At 43.2% G+C, this 11,392-nt stretch overlaps 1 protein-coding gene across 1 annotated transcript in view; it reads left to right on the forward strand.

The window, feature by feature from the left end:
• The window catches only part of CAPN13 (calpain 13), a 53,108-nt gene extending 42,457 nt beyond the window's left edge, over nucleotides 1–10,651 (forward strand). Inside the window, exons 17-22 of the mRNA XM_027712948.2 lie at nucleotides 49–117; nucleotides 1,211–1,289; nucleotides 4,080–4,196; nucleotides 7,142–7,197; nucleotides 8,218–8,263; nucleotides 10,151–10,651. Coding sequence (XP_027568749.1) covers nucleotides 49–117; nucleotides 1,211–1,289; nucleotides 4,080–4,196; nucleotides 7,142–7,197; nucleotides 8,218–8,244 — 348 coding nt within the window. The 3' untranslated portion in view covers nucleotides 8,245–8,263; nucleotides 10,151–10,651. The remainder of the gene's footprint in view (nucleotides 1–48; nucleotides 118–1,210; nucleotides 1,290–4,079; nucleotides 4,197–7,141; nucleotides 7,198–8,217; nucleotides 8,264–10,150) is intronic.
• Nucleotides 10,652–11,392: the final 741 nt, after the last annotated feature.

The following is an 11,392-nucleotide window of genomic DNA, read 5'->3' on the forward strand; positions in this document are numbered from 1 at the left end:
GCCAGGTTTAGCTCTCATTAACTGCTCGATTCTTAACTAAATGCACAGCTCAACTCGAACGGACGACTCACACTGCAGGAGTTCGGGAGCCTCTGGCGAAGTCTCACTAAGTACATGGTATGCGGGGGCTGCTCTCTCTTCTCCGTGGATACTGTACCCTAGGGCTTTTCATCAGCAGGGAGCAGATGCTCTGTGATATCAAAGCACTGCAGGGGGGAGCATTACAAAGGTTGCTTGCTTAGTGGGTCAGAGTTCCATCCTCTCACGCAAAGGTTGAGAGCTCAGGAAGCAGTGGTGTGTGTAAAGTGCTCCAAATGAGCAGTCGAGGCTTTTCTAGCACAGAGAATATTGAGGGAAATCTGGATAAAGATAGGAAGCCCAATTAGGCTCAGAATTTGATGGAAATCTCTGTGTCTGTGCCACCACTGGTATTTTTTTAAAAAAAGCTTTCTAAGCTGAAACGAGTTCTTGAACAGAGTCACCTGAAAAATGTCACTTCCTCAGTGCTGCAGTTCATAGTAAAAATGTGTAGGATCCAATGAAAGCCTGTCTGGGAAAAATGTCTCTGCTCCGGGATAAGCATTAGGTCTGGAAGCAGTGAAAACAGTAGCATGGTATTTAGGGTCCCACCTAAATTCCCAGTCGGGACATGCATGGCAGCTTCTCTGTGTCAGGTCCTTCTCTTTCAGTCTTGGTGCAGGACAGGAAGGTTTCCTGAAGCCTGAGTTGGGCTCTAATTTGTTTCATCCCTCTTGAGATAATCTGAGCCTCTTTGGACATGGGGTGCCAGTTCCCCATCTAGCAACAGCGCTCTTCCCACTGGCAGCACATCAAGCGTGGCTTGTCGTGCGTTAGAAAAGATGACCCCACACCGTTCCGGGACTCAAGGACTCCTGGCTTATTTCACATGTTATGGACAATGCCTTTTTGTCAGTGAAGTTGAGTATCCCCATTGCTTGCTTGCACACATAAGACAGGGAGAGTGAGGAAAAAGGCTTCCACCCGCACAAAACTGTGGGGTTTCTTACAAAGTAACATTCTGTCAGAGACTTCTGGAAAGGGGTCTCCCTTGTCATAGCCACTCCATCTCATCTGTTAAACTTCCTTGCAGCCTATTTATGAGGGAAGAAAAGCATACATAATTAGGTGTGGTAGTAAATTTGGGTAATGGTGTTAAGGGCTTGAATTCTGCCTTTACACTGTTTTTTAGGGTATCTTCAGGAAGGAAGACAGAAACCATTCTGGATTTCTTGATGCTGCTGAACTGAAGGGTGCGATACATACAGCAGGTACACCCATAGGTGTTGAACAGCTCCCTTTCTCGTCCCTGTGCCAGTGAAGGAAAGGATGAAAAAGAAAGAGGAAAGAAAAAAGAGATTCAGGGAGAAAGTGGTTTGGATTTCACAGAGGTGCCAATTAGATCACAACTCTGCCCAGAGCTCTGTGTTGGGGAGCCAGCAGAGATGCAGAGAAGTGCAGCATTGGCCAGACTAGGTTATCTATAGTCTCTCTAGGTCATGGGTGAAATATCCAGTAGAGGAAAGGAGCAAGGAACAGTGGATGCTTGCACTTGCCCCAATTCCTGCAGTTTCTCTCCATGGCAGTGACTAAGTCTAGAAGGAAAATCACAGTGACAGGCATTTATTTAGTTTGCACTGACCTCTGTTGGCTACTGAGTGCTGAAACTTGCAGTGAGTGCAGGGGATGCTGTTACATGAGTGAAGCAGTTTAGCTGGGTCGTCCCTCTGGTGACTTTGTGTATGAAATGCATCTCTGACACAGCAATCCTCTTATTAGAGAAGTTCCCATTTGGCCACTTTGAGCTCGGAGGGATGTTGTCCCCAGGAGGAAGCTGGTGCAGAATTGCTATCCGTGGAACACATCAGCTCGGGGAATATTATATGTAAATTATTTGTGGCTGAGAGGTGGGCAGAGTATTAGCATGTGCCTGAGGAGTGCAACACTGACTTGCCAAATGTCAAAGGAGAAGCTGCCAGGTCCATTCTGTAAGAAAGATGCTAAAGTGTAAAACTGGGAGGAAAACTGTACATTGAGAAGTCCTGTCAGCCAAAGCAGTGCAGCTATTTGAAGAGATAAAAAGACACTATTAAATGGCAAATTCAATACGTTTGGCAGTTTTGAGTGGGGAAGAAGAAGAAAATTATAAGCTCATTATTGCTGTCTTCTGAGCCAGACAGCTACATTTGAATCTGGCTTGGCAAAAGGATGATCCCAGTCCTGGCTTTTAAGCAGGAAGGAGCAGCTGACCCCAGAAGGTGTTTGGGAGCTTGGTGCTGCCTCTGGGAATAGTGCTAATGTATCTAAATACAGTTCTTTGCCAGCTGTTCCCTGAAGTGTTTGGTGCTTTTCCCAGCAAAACACTGAAGTGTGTGTGTAATTTTCACTGTTTTGCTAATGCTTCCAAGCATGATAAGGATGGGGCAGAGTAAAGCAGGCCAGCTGTAATAACAGCATTGCTGCCCTGAAATGCAGGGGCACTGGCCTGGTGTATTTACACACTCCTCACTGACAACAGTAAATGCATCAAAATAACTTTTAAAAATAGGGAAACTAAATCTGTATTTTAAAGTTTGGCTAAAAGCAGAGCGGGGAGCAGCCTTTTAAATAAGGAACTGCACATATCTGTCTTGGGAACAGAGAGGACTTGTTGATGAGGTTAATTGAGAGACGTTGCCAGGTGTCCAGATTTCAGAGCAATTATATCCCAGACTGACCAGGACAAATTGTTGGTGTTTTACTAGTGTAAGACGTGATTATAGCATCTCATAAGCAGCACTACAATGTTTGCTGGAATCTTCTCTCCAGAGAGAGCTTGATTGAATTCCCACTCTCTTCAAAAGGTTAAAAATAGATAGAATTCATTGCTTACTGCCTCAGTGGTTCTTGGCAATGGTTAAAAACCAGAATAAAAAAAGACATTTCATTAAATAGTTTTATTTTTAATTACTAACTTTTTCTCCTGAGAAAATAATCTAAAATCAGGTTTACCTTAATTTGAAATGTATCTTAATCCCAAATGTATTTAGATTCTTTAAATATTCAGCTTTGTGTATCTGCTTCCTGCTGGAGACCTCCACCTAGGCAACTAGAGTTTGCTGGTGGTGGTACTAAACCACCTCCATCAGCTCTATCTCTCCCTACACAGGTGTAGAGAAGCTACTTCTTTTATTTCTGCTTGTTCAACTAATTTAGCTCCATGATGAGTTCATTTAAAACTGAAAAGTTTAGAGCTGGTTGAAAAGCCAGGAAAGTTACTTCTCATCCAGCTGAGCCACTAAAACTGGGAGTGAGCAAATGAGACTTTTCTGAAGTCTCAGAGAAGGCATTAAACCAAAGCTATCAGTCCAGCTCTCTGCAGAAAATTTCCCTTTTGTTTCGCAAATCAGCTTTTAGTGCAAAATATATTTAAATCATTCCTCTTATATAGCCAGCACATTTAGGGTAGCTTTATTTAACTAATAAAAGAATCATTCTAAAAGGCAATTTTTGTTCATTCAATTGAATACCAATTTCCATCCAAACAGACTGTGACACAAATACTGAATAATCAGCTAATAAAAAAGAAATGCACTCTTTGCCATTTTCTAATAGAAGAGAAAATGTAAAAATTAAGAATCCCAGGCATGCTGTACTGCATAATAGCACGAGCATGCGGCATCTCCCTGTTTAGCAGAAAGTACCAGTGCTATTGTAAATGCTTCACTCAGACTTTAACAGCTATGAGCCAAAGAAAACCACCCTTTCTTACAGAAAATAAAAGATAAAAAGGCAAAGCAAGATAATACTAGATTAGTTAGCTCAGTGTTTCCTGCTTGCTGACTTAAGCCACGATCTGAGTAAGTGAGTAAGACAACTTTGATTTTCCATTACCCTACTGTGACTCTTAGGCACAAAACTGTGGAAAGACAGGCTGCTGTCCAGGGGTGCAGAGAGCTGGCATGACAGGGTGGGGGGCTGAGGGAGAGCCCCAGCTTCTTTGCAGGGTGCACAAGGCCATCAGAGCCCATCCATCATCTTGCAGTGTCTTTCCAGTGCTGTCATTCCTCTTCCCTCCACAGGCCTGGCCACTAACGACCAGCTCCTGCGTCTGCTGGTCTTGCGCTACGGCGATGCCGCGGGGAGAATTGGCTTCTCTGACTTTGTGTGCTGCATGCTGCGCCTCGAAACCATGACCTGTGAGTCTCAGCACCGGGGCCTGGGCACGGGCAGGGGACGTGGCAGCAGGGGAGTTTGCAAAGCCAGATGGAGGGCAGCAGCAGGAGGGAAGGGACACGACACTCCACATGATAATACATGTCTAACAGCATAGTTTGGAAGTAACAGACTTGCCCAAAGTCCAGGCATGGTCCAGGAATCCCTTGGGGCAGCCAGTTTGTCAAAAGCCAGATTTGTCTCCTGCCCACAGGAGCAACCAGCGGGTAGAGAGCAGTTTAGCGTTGAGAGAAAGCAGCAGCTGGGAATCCAGTGATATGCCCTCACTGACAGAGGCCAGAAGGAAGGTGGGCCCCCAGTCTCCCATCAGAGCTCATCGAGTGCCTGTGGGCTGCAGTGACACTCAGATGCCCTGTGCTTTTCCCTGCTGAGGAGCAATGACAATGTATATCCAAAGCTTCTTCAGCTGTCAGTCTTTTTCTGCTGCAAGAATTTAGCCTGGCCCCTGCAGGCTTGTCCTTAAAGCCCCTATGCACTAAGACTTGTTTTCCAAAAACAAGATGTGTCCTGTGCTGGTGCTCTTCCACAGAAGCTTGAGCATCATGGTCCACAGCAGAGCTTCCTCCAGGGTGGTGTGAAGCATTGCTGGTACCACTGAGAGGACATTGCCTTCAGTGATGCTCAGTGAACAGGAGTGAAGTGCCTCATCTCAAGTGGAAGGCAGTTTTCTCTTTCTGTTAAAACACAGAGAAGTCTGAATCACAGCTAGGGAGGGTTTTTTTTTTCTTTTTTAAACTAGAGAGATATATTTTTCCCACCAACTTCAGTGAAGTTCTCTCAGTTTTCTGGTAAGGAGAAGGTCTGAGATCTTTCTCGGTGGATAACGAACCCGTGCTCTGTGTTGCATCCAGCTATTGTCTGGCAGTTGCAAGGAGGAATAAATAAGCCTTTGCCTAAATGTGAATGCAATTCTGTTTTACGAAAGCATAATTTTTGCTACTCTAATAATAAGTGTTTTGACTGGAAATACTGGTAGTTAAACAAAGCGAGCAATTGTGACCCTGGTGCTAGAACATCATTACAGCAATTTATCTCATCTTTGAAATGAGCAGGGTTTCAACAGTGCATGGAAATGAGTGTTAATTTTGTCCCATGTGTTTTTGCCACTGATGTTTAATGGGCCAATAGTGGTCAGCAGATCCGCTCGGATGACACTGCCTAAAATCCCATTTCAAGGGAGTACAGCAGAAGCAGCTCAGAAAGTCAGAGCATGTCCTGATTTTAATGCTTTCATTAAAAAAAAAAAAGAAGAAGAAGAAGATAGCTTGTAAACACCCATTTTTTTGTTATTATACATGTCACTTGCAGTAGATGAAAGTTCTTATGCCTAAATTAGTACCATGGTATTTTTTTTCATCTAAAAAGGATCCTCTTACATTGTAAGTGCGAATATAAAGACAAAACATCTACATCCACGTGGAAAGGAGCCTCTAAAAGTTTCATTGCTATTTGTAATGAGAATCTTAAAATGCTCTCAACTCTTTCAGTTATCATTTTACAGAGGGTTTAACATGGAATACATTTCTCAGACTTTTCAAATCATTGTGAATAAGTCAGTTACAGGAGAGGATAAGGGTGCCAAGTGGGAATAAAAGGCAGTAAACCTTTATGATGATGTGAATGCAGCAGGGAAGACAAAATCTGTCCCATTAAATCATTACTCATCCTTTCAAGATAGCCAGAGATGAGACCCAAACCAAAAGCAGCAGCTCCTTTGCAAATTCTATTTAACTGGAGTTAATGAAGCAGTAAAGAGGCACTTACCTCTGCCCAGAGGAGGTAATTTCAGCGCTGCCATTTTTCCTAAAAAGATTGCTGGGTGCAAGCCTAGCCCTGCAAATACAACCTTGTCAAGGGATGGAGTGCAATATGGGGATTTCCTTGTTCTATGCCTTTCTTCAGAGCAGTGTAGGCTGGATGTGCTTCACCGTGTTAGCTTTCCTCTTCACTCTGGACCATATGAATAGCTCTGGTTGCTTCCTAAGGGGCAGAGAAGCAATGAGCCTTTGTACCCTGTTCCTACCCTCTCCCAGCAGCCTTGTACTTTGGGCAGGCTCCAAAACATGCATGATATTACAAGCCTTTTTCATTCAGGCTGGTAAACAGGCTCCTGGAGAAACATGTCATTCAAGGATAGACAGACTTAAATTTGTTTCAACTTTTTATTACTGTTTATAACAGCACACTTCTAGGAGAAAAGTAATTTCAAAATAAATAAAAAAACCTCAAAGTGGTGTGGTTTGAGTTTATCCAAACACTTGGGTTTGAAGGTTTCTCCTAGACAAATTGCAATATAAATGTGCACATAGAATATCAATATTCAAATGGATTTAAATTTTCTGATGGCAAAGTGTTCAGTCAAAAAACTTTCAGCAATGTTAATTTCAAACTCTAGCTGAATAACAGCAGCATCTGCATTTATATTCCCTGGAAAAAGCTTGCAAGGCATACTAATGACTTCAAGAGAATCACTTTCTTTAGGGCACACTGTGATCACTCACTGCCAGGGAGGATGGAAAAGGACCAACAGAAAGTTTCCCTGTGGGAAGATGTGTTTCATTAGTTCACCATTCTACTGTCAGTCTTCAGGCAGGAAAACAATCGAAACAAATTATGAGAGGAGATGAAAGCAGCCACATTGAGCACTCCCTGTCCCTACACTTCTTCCAAATTCCAGCCCTGAAATTGGGATACCTTCCCAGGCTGTGACCCCAGGGCCAAGGCAGAGGGGGTACCAAGCACAGAAATGAGATTTGGCCAGGCAGGACAGTGTGGGTAGGCACCTGAGCCAGGCAGAGCATCCCAGAACAGGGATTGCAGCTCTGCTCCTCAGCTGCCACTGCCTTATGTCTGCTTTGCATTCCTGCTTCCTCCTCATGAAATAAGATTTTCTTTGTACTGCCCTTAGATGCATTTCAAAACTTAGCAGAGGGCGGATCACAAATGTCGATGACGGCAATGGAGGTAAGAATGCTCCCTCTCCCTCTCCCCTCCTCCCCTCCTCCCCTCCTTTCCCCTCCCCTCCAGAGGGCTTTTGCCTCTGACACCAACAGTGGTGAATGTTTTGCCTGGCAGGAGGTGCATAAAATGTGGAGATATTTCCCTGGGGTTCCCTGGCCCCAGTCACAAAGCCTCGCGAGGGCAAGCACAGCTCAGGGGGGCCATCCATGGCCAAAGCCCAGAGGCTTCCTTTACTGATGCCAGCCTGTCATTGCTGGAAACATTGCTCAAAGTGACTTTGAGGAAGTGACAAAAAAAATAATAAAATCCATGCCCTCATTTCTTACTGCCCCATCTGTTAATCCTGAATTGCAAAACATCTTGGTTTTAAGAAAGAAATAGCAGACAAATGTTTGCTGCTGCTGTTTGTCTTAAAAGCACAGCCTGAAGGATAGCAAGCTGAATGGGGATACATCAAGCTTTTTATCAGTTAGTCTGAAGCAAAAATCCTGCTGTGCTCCATAGTGATATGCCTGAGTGCTGCATTTTATCAGTCTGGGGACTGTTATTTGACAACTTAGTGTTTAAAAAGATTTTTTAAAAAAACCTTTTACAATCTTGCCAGCTCCTGTTTACACTCTGTGGTTAGTGCAGTGGCTCACAGTTCATTAAATCTGTTTTGCACCAGGGGCAGAGCACAGTTTGCAAGCAGAAGACCTGAACCTGTTTTTTAGGGTAGTCTGTAGGATAAGCAAATTCCCAGAGGTTGCTATCCTTTCCACTTGCAATCAGGCAGGTGCCGTCCTTTCCAAGCAATTGCTCCTGCTGCAGCTGCTGCAATAATTTATCATGGAAAGCAACATATGGAAAGTGTTTCTGGGTCTGAATTGTAATAAGGGGAAAAGGCAATTCCAAAACTCCTTAACTGTCCTGTGCAGGACAAAAGGACCATAGTAGTTGGGTCAGAGCCTGAAGGCACCAAGACACCTCTGAAGACTCAGTGTAACCACTATCTAAATGTACCTTTTCTTGTCCTTTTTGCAGTGGCTGACTCTTGTCATGTACACCTAAAGGAATGTCAGAGCTCATGGTAAGAAATCTCAGTACTATACAAACTGAGAAGAGGGGGTGGGTGCCCTTACAGTGGACACAGGGAATGTGAGTGGGGGCCTTACAGAAAGCTCACCCTGGGATTATATTAGAGAAAGATGAGAGCTGTGGCATGAGCAGGGCTGGAGAGGGGCTGCCAAGGGATTTGGATTTAGAGCTATTTTTTCTGGGGAATTGGTGATCGCCTTATCAGTTACACAGACACCAATGGCTCAGCTAGCCACTTGCCCCTGGTTCCCACCTGAGGTAATAGATTTTCAACAGATCAGCAAGCAGAACTTCTTTTTTTTTGTCTTCTTCTGAGAGGTACAATTACCCCTGCATATCTTACATAGCTGCAGCAAATGTAAAGTCAAGTAGAGGGTGGGTATATGAAGTTACTTAGATTTCTTAGTCAGTGTGATTCCACACTTTTAACTGAATTATGTGATTTAGTTTACCTTTGAACAACAATCCCCATCTTGTGCTTCACTTCATGTTTGGTCCCTGCATGTCAGGCCTAGAGAGGGGCTTTTTTCCTCTGAAGTTTACCTGGACTTTCCAGTTTTGCTACTTAGTTTTCATGAAGGATTCTGCCTTTTCCTGCAAAACTTGCTCTGTTTATACATCCATAAACCATCTCGGCCATCATGCCTCTACTGACCCTCTGGGATGTAACTGTTCACAGTTGCACTGGTTAAAGTGTTAGTGCTGGTCCCAGACATTTGTCACTGAGGAGCAAACAGGGAAGAAATTAGAGAAAATGTGCAGTGCAGAGCCAGTAGCCTCCTGCCATTGTTGACCCCAGGAATTCATGGAGCATCCTTGGGCAGTCACACACATTCCTTATCAAGCCGGTTCAAAAATGGAGTGAAAAAACTCAAAACCCCCACAAAAAAACCCCAAACCAAACCCAGGACATCTATTGAAATCCAGGAAATGCATTCAGATGAGCCTTCCAATAGACAGGAATTACAATAATAAATAATACATGAACAGCATCTCTGGTGTTTCACACCCTATTTCTGAAGGCAGTTGACACTGGATGCCAGCTTTGGTGAGAAGTTGTAAGGGGAAATGTATAACTAGGGTGTAAATTACACTCCCCCAGGGAGAAAGCATGGCAGGTTCAGGCCCAAAGCAGGCATGCCTCCATGTCTTTCACCCTTGGCTCCAGGACAGCATTCTTGCCCAGCTGCTCTTCTATCTTGGCTCCTAGTTACATCCAGTGGGTCCATCTGCAGCAGGAGCTGGGCTTTATCACTCAGCACTGTGATGCTTGCACCCTTCTGATCTCTGTTTGCACACAGTTGTTTGTTCAAAAAGTTTGCCCTCTGCATTTGGAGAGCTTTGGACAGTGCAAACCTACATTTTGATGTGTTGATGTGTGGAAACAGAATATTCACAACACAGCACTTGCACTGCAAACTATCATTAGGTAAATATGAGGCTAGAAGGACTTCACTTTTGGAGATGAAGTTGCTTAAATTGTTACTTGCAAATTATATTCATAGTGCATTTAGTCTTCTTTTTTTTTTTCCCTTTCATGAATCATTCATAAACTGATCATAACTTCTGGGAATATATAATTAATCATAATTTTCACTTACCGGTTTGGAATGAAATCCTGCCTGTAGGGTGTTTGTAAGCAGTTCACTTGAGCAATTTAGCAGACACTTGCAGCCAGAGACTGGGCAGTCATGGCACACGACCCCTTGGAGGACTGAGACTGTTTAAACTAGAACCTAATGAACTATGAGTGATGTGGAAAAACACGCTTGACGTCCGCTGAAAAAATTCCCTTGGAAAAAATATTCTCATTAGTGATTCCTAAAGACTGACCTGAAGCTGTCTGTGTTTTGAGTGAGTGTTTTTACCTCTGTTTTAGGTGGCTTCTCTGCTCCTTCGTAGAACACTGCCCAAGGCCATCCCATACAAAAGCCATCCATGGGGTTCTTGAAAAACCACTGCGAAGGAGCGAAGCCATGGGCAATTTGGTTGGTTACACTGGACAGTACTCAGATGTTGGGATAAAGAGCCCTTTTCAGGCAAACTGGAGTTGCATTGGAGAGAGAAGAGGAGCTAATGAGAGTGATCTCTAGGCAAGCTGGTAGTATTTAGTGGTCTGGGCAACCAATCTCCTCTCCTCTTCCCGTAAATAGTACGGCTGGTTCTCCTGATCAGGAGAACCTGCACAGAAGTCAGGAACAGCTCCATTAACCCAATTGCAAATAAGAATAACAACATGCCTTTTGTGTGGAAGGACTGTGTATTGTGTAGGTTACAAAAACAATTCAGACAGAGTTTTATTTGAATTATTTCTTAATTTGCTTGTGTGCCATTTCTAAATGCCAGAAAAAGATTAAAGAAATTAGTCATAACTCATTAATAACACCAGAAGATTTTTGATTTTATTTATACTTTTTATGAATAAATTCTTTTTAAAAAAAGTCTTGAGCATATTTGAGTTCATCTATAGGGATTCCATTTTATTTGCTACAGCAATAAGGAGGCATATTAGAGATGTTGAACAGATTGTTCAGTGTTTTTTCCTGACTTCCAACATCTATATCAGGACTGTCTGGGAAGAGACAAGTTTATCTGAACCGCATTTTCTTCCTCTGTCCTGATGTTTTAAAAAATATAGAGCTTCTTCAGACATAATTCACGCTCACGAATTTAACTTAAATCTGCAAAATAACTGTAACCTTTCTGTACCCACAGTGAACTTCATTTTCATACCTTTTTATCATGGTGATAACAGCAAATTTAGTGATCTATTCTAATCAACTATTGAAAAAAATAATCTTTGAAGACTCTGTGAAAATGCCAAAAAAGAAGGATGCAAATGTCAATGGATGAAAGAAATTCAGGGTTGCCATGGCAATATAATTCACACTGTGCCTCACCCAGACCCTCGGTACAAGTTTCCATTGAGGCATCTGCACACTAACAACGTATTTACCCATTTGGCAGTGAGATGTTACACACTGGAGCAATAAGTACATCACAAGGTAAAGAAGAGACTTTGTTATCATTAGGTGAATCTGCATCACTGTCTCATTTAGTGGCTTGGAGAGCTTTACTCATGCATGTTAAACCCTGTGCAAGAGGGGCCACTGAACCCACT

The sequence above is a fragment of the Pipra filicauda genome, unplaced genomic scaffold (assembly GCF_003945595.2).
Source record: "Pipra filicauda isolate LSUMZ 115617 unplaced genomic scaffold, ASM394559v2 scaffold143_size2779998_pilon, whole genome shotgun sequence".
Taxonomy (NCBI): Eukaryota; Metazoa; Chordata; class Aves; order Passeriformes; family Pipridae; genus Pipra; species Pipra filicauda.